The sequence below is a fragment of the Mytilus galloprovincialis genome, chromosome 1, assembly GCF_965363235.1.
Source record: "Mytilus galloprovincialis chromosome 1, xbMytGall1.hap1.1, whole genome shotgun sequence".
Lineage (NCBI taxonomy): Eukaryota > Metazoa > Mollusca > Bivalvia > Mytilida > Mytilidae > Mytilus > Mytilus galloprovincialis.
In genome coordinates, this window is record NC_134838.1 from 124,111,459 (window position 1) to 124,127,944 (window position 16,486).

Consider the following 16,486-nt stretch of genomic DNA (forward strand, 5'->3'; position numbering starts at 1 on the left):
TCTTCCAATGATGTTAAGTCTTTTTGCAAAAGGCCACTGTCTGCCTGGCTGTTTACTGTTCTAAAAATTAGGCTATCGTCTGCAAATAGTTTTGTTTCAGATGATGTTGTTGTTTCTGCCATGTCATTTATGTAGGTCAGAAACAATAGCTGTCCAAGAACTGTGCATTGGGGGACGCCTGAAAGTACCGGGACTTGAGAAGAGACAGTTCCTTCTAATATTACACTCTGCATTCTGTTTTCAAGGAATGATTGAATCCATTTTGTAGCTTTAGGGTTTACTCCGTTGTTAAGGGATGTTTGGTATAGATCTGTTAGAAAAGGAGCGAGTTGGTCTGCCCCTGTTTTCAGGATGAATTATGGAATTGAGTCTGGACCAGTAGCTTTGTGTGGTTTAAGGTTTTTGAGTAGTTTGTGTACTCCCTTAGTGTTGATTTTGATATCATCCATGGTGAAATATGGGCTCTTTCCTATGTTGGGAAAGTTATTTAGATTTTCCTTTGTGAATACTGACTAGAATTGATCATTGAGTATCTCAGCTTTGCTTTTATTGTCGCTTTGCAGAAATCCCAATTTATTCTTTAATGGTGCTACACCTGTCCATTCTTGACCTTTACTCTTTATATATGACCAGAATTTTTTCGAGTTGTCTTTATAGTTGGTGCTTACTTCTTCCATATATTTTTTGTTGGCTTGCCTGACTTCCCATTGTGTTTCCTGTTTGAGTCTCTGATATCTATCCATGTCTCTTTTTTTATCGTTTTCCTGGCCTTCTGTGTCCTTCTGATGTTGGTGTTTATCCATGGATGTGTGTTTGTTTTCCTTGGCTCATTTTTGTTGGTACTCTCTTATCTATTGTGTTTTGGATTGCTTGCCACATGGTTTCAACATGTCTGTCTACAATGTTAATGAAAGATGAGATGAAATTGGGCAAGTCTCTTTTATTTTGTGTATTTCTTCTTTCTTCCATAAGCATACTTTTCTTCTCACTGGCTTTGGTTTAAATGGTTTGTATGCCAAATCTAGTAGGACGATATCATGGTCACTATTTCCTATTGATGGTAATGGTTTGCATCGTAGTTTAAAAGCTGGATGAGAGGTTAGTATAAGGTCCAAGGTGTTATCCTTACGTGTGGTGAAGTCTTCAATTTACTCCAATCCGTTATCAGCTACAATCTCCAAGAAAGTTTGGTTTGTCCTGATTGGATATTGTCTGTTTATTATGGATTGTTCTGACCAATTAATGTCTGGTAAGTTGAAGTCGCCTCCAATTAAGAATATGTCTTTCTGATGTTTCGTTCTGATGCTATATATTTCATTCTGTGTTTGATTCAGATATGTGTCGTCAATTTTATCCGGTGGTCGGTAGAAAGCACCTATAAGCAATTTCTTTTTCCCTTCTAGATGTATTGTACCAGTAATTAATTCTATGTCTTTGCTTTTTGTGATGTTCCCTAGCTGTAATGTGTTTTTTTATCAGCTATCATTACTCCCCCATGGGGGTCGTTTGGACGATCTCTGCGTTCCATATCATAGTTAAGATAGTCCGGGATTATCTCGCTTGACTTGATGTTTGAATCTAACCATGTTTCTGTGCCTATGATTATATCTGGTTCTGTTGATTCAATGAATGTTTCAAGGAGTTTACCTTTTTTCATTAGGCTTTGGAAATTGATGTTTAGGATTCTTAAGGTTCATGTGGACCCTATGGCTAAAATGGCCGTATTTTCACCTCAAAATTTACTCTGAGTACAGGCAAACCTGTGCATTTGGAAAATTTTTAAGGCATAGCATGCCCTAGATAAATAGAATCCAAATGCATTGTATGATTTAGAAAATTCATAACTTAACTGGATTTTACCGTACACTTTTTTTCGTCCCTGCAGAAGATGATAAAATTAACAAACAGTTGAGTTTACCTTGATATGGTCCACTCAGGTACACAGTTTAAATAACCAGTTATTGTCAGGTATCTATTGTCCATCTCATGTCCATGTCAAACAAAACAGCTCACTTCAATAATTACCTGTGGGGAAGTTCTCAAACCTGTTTCCCAACTTAGTGTATTTTGGCACCTTCTGGAGGAATGAAAAAAAGTGCACGGCAAAATCCTGGTAAGTTTTTATTTTTCTAAAACATAAAACATATTTGGAATTTATTTATCTAGGGCATGCTATGCCTGAATTTTTTTACAGATGTACAGGTTTGTCTGTACTCAGAGTCAATTTTGAGGTGAAAATACGGCCATTTTAGTCATAGGGTCCACATGAACCTTAACTGTTTCTTTGGTACTGTCTTTGTCTTTATTGGTTTAGGTGATGATGTCATGATCGGTATATCTGTACTGAAAGTTGAGCAGTTAAATGATGGGTAATTTATGCTGGATCATGATGTTGATGGGATGGATGTTTCGGATATACTGTCTGCCATTAGTGAATTGGTTGATATGTTTAGCGTTGAATGTTTGCTGCTATCTCCATTTGGTATAAAATATATTTTAGTTGAAGAGTTGTTTGGTTTGGAACAAGATGGGCATGTCCAAGTGTCTTCACTTTTCCCTAAATTACTGAATTCTGTTGTGGACATTCCAATACAGTTTCTGTGTGTCCATTTGTCGCAGTCATCGCAGGCTATAGATTCCAAAAGAGGGACGAAAGGTACCAAAGGGACAGTCAAACTCATAAATCGAAAATAAACTGGCAACGCCATGCCTAAAAATGAAAAAGACAAATAGACAAACAATAGTACACATGACACAACATAGAAAACTGAAGAACAAACAACACGAACCCCACCAAAAACTAGGAATGATCTCAGGTGCTCCGGAACGGTAAACAGATCCTGCTCCAATGTGGCACCCGTCGTGTTGCTTATGTGATAACAAATCCGGTAAATAGTTTAAATCGGTAGGTCACATTCATGAAAGGGAAGGGGATTGTAGGTACGACGCAAGGAACATATCTGATATCATTTGTGAAACGGTCATGTCATAACGGTCAACCAACTCGTGATGGCGTCCGTAAAATTTACGAAGGGATGATTCCAACTTCACCATTTGGAACTCTTGGTTTAATGGCATCCTTGTGAGCAGCAACCCTCTATCAAGAAAATCATGATAGGAAATGCAAGCACGGGAATATCGTATCAATTGGGAGATATTTACCCCGTATGCAGGTGTTGCTGGAATGTAGCTACTTAGAAATGGAAAGTTCACAATTGGAAAGCTGAAATCATCTCTTTTGTCGTAAAGTTTGGTTTCAACCGACCAAATTTGCATACTTTTTGGCAAATTGTGCACGGAAATCTTGGCTGTCTTGGGCCTGGGTTCGTCTCAATGCCACTCAGTAAGAGTAAGCTGAGTCTTTGTGTACTCCATTCTCTGATTTTAAAATTTTGTTGAGTCAAATGAATATGTTTTTTACAGCTTTTTATCCAGTAGTAAGTTTGTACAGATGATGTTACTGGGTCAATATGGTGTTCAGATAAATATATATTCACCCCTTCTACAGCATTGTTTTTGTAAATGCAGTCCTGATATGTTGGTTTGTATTGATGTTGTTGGGTGATTTGAAGTACAGTAAAAGCTTGTCTTGTCAAAGGGTAAGTGTCAGCATGATTACAGTATAATACAACATTTTGGTTGTTGATAATGTATCTTATACTACAGTACTTACAATATTATTGGTGTTTCAATCTGAGTCTCTGTGTACTTTTCAAGTTCTTCAAATGTCCAGTTCTGGAAGAGAAACCATTGGTTGGGTGATTTGTGGTGATCCTATGCAAGAGGTAAGTAGAAAAACCTGATAAGATTAACTCGCCTAGAATTTCACTACTCGTCTTGTCTGTTCACTTTTTGCCCCTTTGTTTTCTTGGTTGTTTGAAGATGTTGATTAGTATAAGGAGTTTAATTCCTCTTGTTCAACTCAGATTTGTGTGAATTCAGATTCTTGATCTATATTAAAGCATTTGGTGTATGTGTCCAGCAATATGTTCTTAGTAATCACTAGGCTCAGTAGACGTCCAGGATGTTTGCCGTCCTTGTTGTTGATAGACAGGTTGACCGATTTACGTGTTTGTCCTTTCCTTCTCTTGCGCCCTCTGAAGAAGTATTTGCTTATTTTTACTGATGTTTTGTTTAGTCTTCTATTGAGTTCATATATTTTACCATTTAGTTCCTGTATTTGTTTGGTTGCTAAGAAATCCTCAACTTTGTATGTTTCTGGTTTTTATGTCCTTTACTCTTGTTCCAGTTTGCTATGGATATGAGTGGACAATCACTAAATTTTATTTCAGCCTGTTGATAATTGTTTATGATACTTATGGCTTTTTTGTATTGATCTTCTGTAATTTTGATTGCTCTGTTATTGGAGATTTTAGTTTTATATATTAACCTTCTTTTGTAGTGAGATCACATGTCACAGACCAGAGGTAAATAATTATATGGTGGTGTCTCTTGACGGCCTTTGCAATTCTAGTTTGTCCAGGTCAACAAGTACTTCAGTTGTTGCTCCCGATTTACACCAAGTTTTAGCATCATCATGTTTTTATTTTAATGGTAATATATAGAGCATATTCCCAACGTTTTACAAACCAGATGAGCATTATTTGGTATAGAACATGTTACTAGTAATTTATCATTGAAAAAAGGTTAGTTGTTTGGTTTCCTAGATACAGACATTTATTTTGTATACCCTTAATGTGATTATGAAACCTTTGAGAAAATAGATTATAATATGCTTTCCTATAGAGGTGCTAGGTATTGTGGTTGTATTTGGCAAAACTTTTAAGAATATTTGGTCATCAATGCTTTTAAACTTCGTACTTTATTTGACATTTTAACAGTTTTTTTATTCGAGCGTCACTGATGAGTCTTTTGTAGACGAAACGCGCATCTGGCGTAAATATAAAATTTTAATCCGGGTATGTATGATGAGTTCACTTTATTAGGAAAGCAAGTATATTGAAGTTGTAAGGTTTTCATATTGGTTGTAGCAATTCCATATTTATTCAAAATAAAATATTTGATTTAAATAAATTAAATTTACACTTTTATAAACATGGAGCACTTATACATTACAGACCAGGAAAAGGTGCATAAAAAAGCCACCAATGGTTTATTTTATGTGTGAGCCAGCCAAGAAAAAGGCATGTTCTTCAAAACAACATTCTCAGGTAAATTTTTACCATTTTAAATGTTAGCTGAAAAACTTGCCACTATTACTAAAACCAGCAGTAGTTTTCAATTCTTAATTCAATTTACAATACAACTAAAAGTATTTGAAAATCATGTAAAGTGAAAGGCAATAATTTTGTTAAATATTTCAACCTTTATATTGTATATTGAATGAATGTATCTCTTTCAGGAAATCGTTTTACCATTCCCTTTACCTACCACTAGTATTGATATTCCTCCTCCAGTAGAGAATACTGTAAGTTTTTCAAAAGTATACAAATAGTTGCAATCAAGTTGATATTAATTTTTCAATGATAAAGTGGTCAGATGAAGAAACTCAATTTATTCTTGATGAATCACAGGGTGATTGTCTCTGATTTTGTAGACAGACCCTGTATTAAAAAGAGGTATGAGTGCCAATCAGACAAATACCCACTGTATACGAAAGATGATGTTAACAATTAAATATCATTGTATATTGTATAACAATGTGTGCAACCAATCAAATAGGATAATCTATAATGGAACCTGATATGGCAAAATGTAAAACAATTTAAGAAAGAAAACAAACAACCTGTGTCAATTATGTCAGATAAGTCCTGCCCCAGTTGACATACTGATGATGTATGAAATGCTCTTGTATATCTACAAATTAAACCCATGGCTGTAATATAAGATCCAGGAGATGTGGAATGGTTGCAAATGATCAACTATCAGACTTAGACAAAATTTTAGGGATGTTTTTAAAAAATGTATTTAGTCTTATTTCATTTCATAACATATGATTTATACATTCTTTTTTTAGATTGAGGACAAAAGCAATGACTGCCATGTAGTAGATTGGAATGGTAAAGTGTTTTTGTCCCTAAAGACGTATGAAAAGTCCTATATTTTTTGCAAGAGACCAATTGGACACATGACTGGAGACCAATTTATTTCCAATGAAAATAAAGACTCTTACGTTTTAAACAGAAAAGACATTCAAGGGGACCAAGAAGGTTTTATTATATGCTGTATTAAATGCAATGTGAATGACAATAAAATGTGTTTGTTTAAACCAGCATCAACACTAAAGGATAGAATACTAAATTATATGAAGGATGAAGGACCGAAGGATGGAGGACCAAAGGATGAAGGACCGAAGGACAAAGGATCGACTGAAAACAATAAACATGACAAGGATGATACCTCCAAATGAAATAAACTTGTTTTATCATATGACTAAATTTTCTGTTTTCTAATTTGCTAAAAATATTAGCTTAACATTTGCTTAAATATAGATTTTTAAAGGAAACGTCAATGATGTAAGTTAATGACGTCATGTACGGTCCATTATTCTTTTATGCCCCATTTATGGCATTTTGTTTTCTGGTCTGTGCGTCTGTTTGTTTGTCCGTCCGTCTGTCCCGCTTCAGGTCAAAGTTTTTGATCCAACAAACTTGAAACTTAGTACACATGTTCTTTTCATTATGATCTTTTTAATTCCAATGTCTAATAAGAGTTTTTAATCCATTTTCATGGTCCACTTAATTTCGAAATTGATAGTGCGGATGGGGCATCCATGTGCTCATTCTTGATCTCCTTGTTTTCTGTGCATTTTTTGCTGTTCTTTTTTTGTAGGTGTATTTCTCTATCAACTTTACTGAATTCTTCAACTTACAAATTGTGTAAAAAAAATTAACAATCAGGAGATAGGTAATTTGATTTTATAACATGTATACATCAGCGTTTTTGTGATGACATCATTATTAACTGCGTACATGTATTTCTGATAAGTGCAATGCACCAAAAAAAAGTAACAAATGTAAAATAAAACCCTGTTTATGTTTATTTTGGGATTGAGATAATGTCATACACTGTTAACTTATATATATGCTGTTACGTGTAATGTATCAAATCTATTACTTATTGTATAAGTATGCATAGTGATTATGGCCTTAATGAACCACTTATATATTTTTATCTCATATTTGATGTGTTTGCCAAATAACAGGCAGCATACACATGCAAAAACATAAGTCTTTGTAAAGCTAATTCGGTGTTGACATGAATATCAATTATATGGTCATTTGTATAAATTTCCTGTTACAGAACTTTGAATTTTTCGAAAAACTAAGGATTTTCTTATTCCAGGAAGAGATTACCTTAGCCGTATTTGGCACATCTTTTTTGGAATTTTGGGTCCTCAATGCTCTTCAACTTTGTACTTGTTTGGATTTACATTTATTTTGATCTGCGCGTCACTGATGAGTCTTATGTAGACGAAACGCGCGTCTGGCGTATTAAATTATAATCCTGGTACCTTTGATAACTATTTGATCTCAACATGTCTATATTGTTTAAAAAATTTGTCTTTGGTCTATTATAAATTGTGTTTTGAATAACAACGTTCTATAATATACATTATCTGTATGGAGGAATATTTTTACTCAGAAGTGAACACATTTTGCAATGTCTTTTCTATATGTGTTTTAATTTATTGGTCATAATTAACTTCTGACAAATAAACGAGTTGTCTCATTGGCAATCATACCACATCTTCTTTTGTCTACGAAATGCAATCTTTAAGTGTGGGTTTGTTGTGTAATGTTAATATATTTCAGGTTGTAATTTGGATAAACAAATATATTCTGATTTGTGCAGCTCTTGTAACAGAAATCAGATGACCTATTTTCAAAATGTAGAAGATATCATACCAAATGAAAACCCATTGAAAATATTTTCCTCAGTTAGATAGTATCCCTTAACAGAATTATGATAAGAAAATTGTTTCCTCAGGTAGATAGTTTGCTTATGAGAATTCTGATAAGAAAATTGTTTCCTCAGGTAGATAGTGTGCTTAACAGAATTCTGATAAGAAAATAGTTTTCTCAGATAGATAGTATCCCTTAACAGAATTCTGATAAGAAAATAGTTTTCTCAGATAGATAGTATCCCTTAACAGAATTCTGATAAGAAACTTGTTTTCCCAAATAAAGAGTCTATTCTAAATAGAATTCTGATAAGAAATTCGTTTCCTTAGATAGATAGTATATTCTTAACAGAATTTTCTGATAAGAAAATTGTTTCTTCAGATAGATAGCACTATTAACAGAATTCTGTTAAGAAAATAATTTCATCTGATAGATAGTTTTCTAAACAGAATTATAAGAAGAAAATCGTTTTCTCGGATATATAATATATTCTTATCTGAATTCTGATAGGAAAAAAGTTTTCTCAGATAGATTGAATTGTTACAGAATTCTGATAAGAAAATCATTTCCTCAGATATATCTATATCATTCTTAACAGAATTCTGATAAGAAATAGTTTACCTTAGATAGATAATATTCTTTATAGAATTCTGATAAGAAAACAGTTTTCTCAGTTTCTCCCAGATAATTATTTTAACAAAATTCTGCTAAGTCTTTAAAGTCTCAAAAAGACTACAATCCGGGAATCATTCAAATAAATCGTGATAAATTGATACATAGTTAGAATATGTCTCATTCTTATCGTATCAAATCGGTTGATCATATGGGAATAATCAGCTGTAAATGGAAGCTGTTCACTTCATAAACAAATTGGAACTGTGACAACCAGATTCTTGAATTCCATTTTAAAATACAACAGTTATGGTTTTGATGATATATTGATTATACATTTGTCATACCTAATACCTTCAGGAGCTTGGTAGGTATATGTAACTCTCCTGTACGTTGTAAATACAAACTTGGCTATCGCCTTTATATAAATTAATGATACCATACAGTTTTGACCCCGGGGTTATTTTTTTACGAAAATGTGCATACATGCTCTTTTTCACTTAGTTAATTCAAATATATAATAACATATTATCTTCATGTGTTAAATTCTTTACAAAAGTATTCTCTTAATTTGCGTTACAATTCTTTGAAAATGTCATGATTTTAACTATGTCCATCTATCAGAAAATACTGAAAATGATAATCAAATGTTTGCTTCAAATTTTATTCATTCATCTTCGAAATGTTTCAAAACATTTTATTAAGGTTTGACTATATATAGTGTATTTTAGTCATTAGCAAGCTTCTGTTCAAATTATTGTCTTTTATGTATATATAAATAGTGTGTTAAAATTATTCTTTCAATGTTGCTGACAACGCCATGGCTAAAAAATTAAAAAGACAAACAGACAAATAATAGTACACACGACACAACATAGAAAACTAAAGACTAAGCAATAGTTAGCAAAGGTACCGGGATTATAATTTAATACGCCAGACGCGCGCTTCGTCTACACAAGACTCTTCAGTGACGCGCAGATCAAAATAGTTATAATGACACACAAGTACAAAGTTGAAGAGTATTAGGGACCCGAAATTCCAAAAACGTTGAGCCAAATACGTCTAAGGTAATCTATTCCTTGGATAATCCTTAGTTTTTCGAAAAATTCTGTTTTGTAACAGGAAATTTATAAAAATGACCATATCATTGATATTCATGTCAACACCAAAGTGCTGACTACTGGGCTGGTGATACCCTCGGGGACGAAACGTGCACTAGCAGTGGTATCGACCCTGTGCCTGTCTGTTGAAATATCAATCCGCAAAACTCAATATATATGTTATCAATAAAAATGTCCACCAATTTGATGATATCATCATAGGTGTTTTTGTTTTTCGAAGCAATTCAAAGCAAGATTTTTCACGACCTTTAACATCAATTATTTTAAAATCTCTGTTTAATGAGACGATGTAGATCTTTCAATTGAGAATAGATTGATTGGTTGTAAGTTGCTTTACGCCGCATTAAAACTCAATTGAGAATAGAAGAAAACAGTATAAAAAATGTTTAGATATTACTGCAAAATCTTAAAGATTGTTATTGGATATAGTTTAGTCTAAATATTGTAAAATACCGAAGGTTAGAGAAGAAAACAAACCATCTTTCATTTTTTTTGCATGTACCTTGTGAGTGACCCGTATGAGTTTATTAAATGCATTACTTATAAGATATCATAAGATATGGATGATTTATCCATTGATAAAATTATTAAGGAATAATTGGTTTGGTGTATCCTAACATTCTTATTTGAATAAAATACACATATGCGGTTTTAAAGTTGGCAACTATAATATAAGTATACATTATCACAGCTAACTAATATGCATGTTGTCAATAACGTACTATTTCAAATGTCAAGGTTCAAAATAGAATAGTATCAAAGCCAGTGATTTGTTTATTGACAACCATACTATAAATCAGAAATGTATTTTATATTCATACGTCGTACGAGGACGATATTCTTTCAGAAAACCATGCCAAAGAATTTGTTATATAGAATTTATTTTGGCATGAAATTTCCCTTTCCTATTTTTAAAATGAAAATTTTCCTAAACTTATTAAAAGCGATCGGAAAACTATTGTGTTTAACATTTCAGTTTGAGTTGAAAGCAGTGTATTTAGGGAAAATGTATTTTTTTTTATCGCATACGTTCTAATGAATGCATTTACCATAATAATTTACTCTTAGAACATTTTCACAATCATTTGGTAAGGTAGATCATAATTGTTTTTATATTAATAATGTTTAACTAATGTTTCTTGCTTCTTTTCCAATTATCTAATAAGCAAAGTGCGAAATAAATCAGATCGTTCAAAAAGAATTCATGCTCATGAAGGTTTCTGTAAATGAGTATTATTTGATAAAAAGATGATATGAAATGTCAAAGACTGGCAATATATAAACATGATGGTCTTTTGTTTAAGAATATGCCATTATACATACAGAAAAACATCAACATTGCAAACAACCTCATTATTTTGTAGACATGTAGTACCAGAACATAAAATTCAAGTCGAAATGTCTCCATGGAAGAACAGATATTTCTATACAATTTTCATTTCCCATACTGATGCTTAAATGTTAGGCCCAGAAATGATCCAGCCAGTTATAAATGATGACACTGAAAATGAAGAGTCGTTAACAAAGAATGAAATGTCAATAAAGGAAGGATTTACAAGAAAGACATGAAACAGTCACAAACATTTTTTGAATCCCTTGTTATCCATTCGTTTGATGTGTTTGGACTTTTGATTTTGCCTTTTGATTTTTGATTTTCCTTTTTGAATTTTCCTCGGAGTTCAGTATTTTTGTGTTTTTACTTTTTTTTTTTTGATTACATATCGAATAAATGTATCGAGGATTTCTTAATATCCAACAGACCGGTGAGGAATTCAGTTTTAGAAGATTCAAATGTATTTTATCAAAATAAGCCGAAAGAAAAAAAATTATTGTGGCCGATTAAAAAGACAGACATGCAACCATGACCTCACCAAGCTTCCTATATTTTGCAAACTAAGGTAAACATAAGTAGAAATGTCTGAATATGACGGTAGTTTTCAATTCGTTTGATGTGTTTCACTTTTTTGAATTTGCCATTTGATAAATGACTTTCCATTTTGAATTTTAATCGAAGTTCGATATCTTTTCAGTTTTACTTTTAGAAAAATACATTTTAAAGGAAAAAAAGAGATTCTGAATACAAGAAAATTACACAAAAGAGGAGTTCTGAATACAGCTTTGACGATTAATAAGAGGAACTTATTCACAGGCTTCCTGTTTAATAAAGAGTAAAATTAACGGAATTTAATAGAAGCAGATGATTGTATATTGTCTGAGCTAGTTGTAAGTGTATCCATGTCTAATTTATTTACCATATTTAAATCTTATTTTGTTATAGTTCTTTCTGCTTCCCTTTTTGTCAGCTTTGTCAGAATAAAGATATAAGCATAAAACATTTATATAAAAACACTTTGTGTTGCTTTCAATCCATGAAAACTTCAACGGCATCAATTCAATCAAAACTAAAATGATTATGGCTTAAAGTTTTATAAATGACACGGGAAATAATATATATCATAAGCATGTTAGAAGTACTGAAACGCAGTATTCATAGTGTTGATAATATTCGCTGACATTCCCATATTAGCACAAAATTTTTATACGACCGCCAAAATTTAAAAAAAAATTGGTCGTATATTGGTATCACGTCGTCGGCGTCTTCCGAAGACTGATTGTTTCCGGATAATAAACTTTGAACTAGTACAAAGAAATCAATAAAATTTTAACACAATGTTTATAACCACAAAAGGGAGCTTTGGATTGATTTTGGGGGTAATTGTCCCAAAGGTTTAGGAATTAGAGGCCCAAAGGGGCCAAAAAACAGTATTTATCTAGTTTCAGGACAAAAAGGTATGTATTAGTATTTCAATTGTTTTGAAATTGTACCACAATGTTTAATACCATAAGTCGAAGGTTGGGATTTATTTCAAGGGGTAATTGGGAAAACAGTCTAGGAATTGAGGGCCAAAAAGGGGCCAAAACAAGCATTTTTCTAGTTTTAAGACAATAACTTGTGTGTAACTGTATGGATCTCTCTGACATTGTACCACAAGTTTCCATATAACACAGGAAAGGCTGGGATTCAGTTTGGGGTTAATTTTCCTGAAAACATGTAGGAATAAGGGGCCAATATTTAAAAAGGGCCAAACATAAGCGTTTTTCTACTTTAAAGACAATAACTTGTGTTAAAGTGTATGGATCTCTGTATTATTTTACAAGAAGGTTCAGTACCTCTGAAGGTAGGTTTGGATTGATTTTGGGGGCTATGGTCCCAATAGTTTAGGAATTAGGGGCCAAGAAGGGGGCCCAAAATAATCATTTTTGTAGTTTTCAAACAATAACTTATGTTCAAGTGTATGATTCTCTCTGAAATTAAACCACAAGATTAACTTTGGGGGTTATGGCTCAAAATGTTTCGGAATTAGGGGCAAAAAAGGGGGAAAACTAGATATTTCTGGTCAATGGACAATTAAGACAATTTAAAAGCAGTGTAAGGGAGGTAATTCTTAAACATTTTACATACAATGTTGGGTATGTTCGGATTTACCTCCCTTACACTACTTGTATATTATATATAAAGAAATGTCAGGTTTTGAACTAATTGCCAAAAAAAGGGGGGAGGGTAGGTGTTTTGAATTTTTTTTTCTTCAAATTTCTCAAATTCCAAATTTTTGAAAAGTTAAAAGAAGAAATCTTTAATTGCACAATATTGTGCAATAGATTTGTAAGATCCTGACATTTGTTCTGTGTCAGAAACTCATATTATGTCACATTTTTGTTTAGGGTCCAGGTGCGGAATTTTCTCGCTGTATTGAAGACTCATTGGTGGTTTTCTGCTTTTTGATCGGATGGTTGTCTCTTTGACACATTTTCCATTTCCATTCTCAATTTTATGGTAGCTAGGAGACGCTTACCTTTTATCGCTGCTTTTGGAATCGACGGGATAATTCAGTTTTTGTTTCCTTTATTTGTTTCTTCTCAGTCGATGACCGATATTTGAACACGAACATCGGTAAACAACTATCGCCTCAACATATGAATTTTGAAAATAATTTATTTTCTTGAATTATTATTTCTCCTCTTAACATTACCTTTTTATTTAGTTCTTATCTATATAAAGCATACGGGTGCACGGGGTATATTGTGGCATCTATTCATTTATTTCTGTGCTTAAGGTTAAAGATTACTATTCAACGAATCCCATACACTCAAACAGAACTGAACTGAATGAGTTCCCTTTTTAAATACTTAAAAAAGTGACATGATTTCAACAGAAAGAGGTCTTTATAAAAGCCAAATTATGAAAAATATATCACGTCTTAAGATTTAAAGAATGTAACAAGACCAAACCTCAGACCTATCTGAGAATGATTGACAGCCCTAAATGTTTTGAAAAAGTGCATGATTTAAGAACGATTCTTACGTCTACCTTAAAGCGATCTTTCTAATTCCGGTAACACAAAATCATTCTTTTTTTTTTGTCAGTTAATGAGTGTTCTTAAAACAAACTTAGCAACTTAGTGGTGTACCAAGAACAATTCGCAATAGCTTCAGTTCATATTTTTTGTAAGAGTGGTTTCGACTACTCTTAGCTGTACATTCACTTGTTAATAAAATCCCTAACTTGAAAACTATTACGATGCAACTTGAGGGGGAAATAAGTCCGATCTACGAACAACCTGAGGAAGCTTTGATTTACAGTCTTTAGTTACCGGCCCCTGGACGATAAATTTAAAATTCCGTAAAACATGACAGAATCAAATGTTCGACTATATCAGTCGTCGAAACCACCAAATCCAAACACCCGATAGATGGATGCGCAAATGCCACTTCAAGAGTAATACGAAAAGGAACATAAAAATACAAAGACAAATAAAGGGAAAACTGTAAGGTAGATTAAATGGTACCCAATGTCAGCTCCTAGAATCTAAAACTGAACACCATCTTTAATTGAGAAGTAGACACTGAATATATATCTATTAGGTCTTGGTGCTTTCCGATGACATTTAGTGAAATAGAGCGAGACTTTTTTTTGAAAAATTCTTTGCTCAATACTAATTGCGGGACTCCGACGTTTTAGAAAGTCTGAGTAGCAGCTGCAAGCTATTGAAAATCGGGAGATGTTTACTCCATACCCTGGAGATGTTCGAATATAGCTGCTAACAGATAGAAGAAGCTGAGGTGTGAGTGCCCATGAGACAACTTTGCATCCAAGTCAAAATTTGTAAAAGATAACCATTATAGGTTATAGTACGGTTTTCAAAAAGGGGCCTATGCTCACACCGAACAGCAAGTTACAAAGGGCCACATAATGACTAGTGTGAAACCTATCAAACAGGAAAACCAACGGCCTAATATGTATACAAAACAATATTACATCACAAATCATAGATTTGTATACACACACAAAAAAAAACCCCAAAAAAACCAAAAAAGCAATATTCAAACTGATCAGGATAGTTATGCATTTGTTGTTATTTTTGTTTGTATTCAAATATCCCTTTTTAGACCTAATCTGTTAGAAACGACCCTCTCAATGTTTTTTGTTTGGTTAGACTGAAAGTACGTGAAATTCTTTTATTTTCATGAAAAATTAGAAAACCTATTTTTTGTATTAAATTGCCACACTATATAACATGTCTTGTTGATTTTTAATATATTCAAAGTGCCTCAGTATCGGGTCGTATATAATTCTTTTCTGTAGAGCTGACAAATTAAGGACCGGAAAGCCGTTAGAAGTTTGCTAACCATATAAGCTCTTAACAAGGATATTAATTTTCGAAATTTACAACAACGTAAACACTGTAATATAATACAAATGGATGTCGGGGTGTAAATATGTTTCTAAAAGTTGTTTGGTGATTAATATGAAAATAAGGAAAGGAGATGTGGTATGATTGCCAATGTGACAACTATCTATGAAAGTTGGAAAGCACATTGTAATAGTAGAACGAAACACATTTTTGTGTTATTCTCATGTTAAAATGATATATTTTGAATCATCTAGTATCTGCGTCCTTAAAAGAGTGACGAAAGATACCAAAGGGACAGTCAAACTCAGAAATCTAAAATAAACCGACAACGCCATGGCTAAAAATGAAAAAAGACAAACAGACAAACATTAGTACTCATGACACAACATAGAAAACTAAAGAATAAACAACACGAACCCCACCAAAAACTAGGGGTGATCTCAGGTGCTCCGGAAGGGTAAGCAGATCCTGCTCCACATCTGGCACCTGTCGTGTTGCTTATGTTATAACAGATCCGGTAAATTGTCTAATTCGGTAGGTCACATTCATGAAAGGGAAGGGGATTGTAGTTACGACGTAATGAACATATCCGATATCATTTGTGAAACGGTTATTCAATAACGGTCAACCAACTCGTGATGGCGTCCGTTAAATTTACGAATGGATGATTTCAACTTCACCATTTGGAACTCTTGGTTTAATAGCTTCCTTGTTAGCAGCAACCCTCTATCAAGAAAATCATGATAGGAAATGCAAGCACGGGAATATCGTATCAATTGCGAGATATATACCCCGTATGCAGGTGCTGCTGGAATATTGCTACTTAGAAATTGAAAGTTTAAATCATACAAGGTTTTATTTTAATAGAATTTTCGGTTTTGTTATCAGAACAAATTTTGCTGGATAGAATTGATTATGTCTTCTTGGACTCACCTTCTATTTTTGCGGGATATGCATGCATAACAGAAATAAAGTAAAATCACAAAATACTGAGCTCCGAGGAAAATTCAAAAAAGAAAGTCCCTAATTAAATGGCAAAATTAAAAGCTCAACCACATCAAACGAATGGATAATAACTGTCATATTCCTGACTTGGCACTGGCATTTTTGTAAGTAGAAAATGGTGGATTACACTGGTTTTATAGCTAGCTAAACCTTTCACTTGTTTGACAGTCGCATCAAATTCCATTATATT

The 16,486-nt window shown here is 33.1% G+C and overlaps 1 protein-coding gene across 1 annotated transcript; it reads left to right on the forward strand.

Moving 5' to 3' along the window:
• The first annotated feature begins 5,050 nt into the window (after positions 1-5,050).
• On the forward strand, positions 5,051-6,943 carry LOC143056748 (uncharacterized). Its single transcript, XM_076229931.1, has 3 exons — positions 5,051-5,171; positions 5,363-5,428; positions 5,978-6,943. Exons 1-3 carry the CDS (start codon positions 5,109-5,111, stop codon positions 6,368-6,370), a joined length of 522 nt encoding a protein of 173 aa, XP_076086046.1. The 5' UTR covers positions 5,051-5,108; the 3' UTR covers positions 6,371-6,943.
• Positions 6,944-16,486: the final 9,543 nt, after the last annotated feature.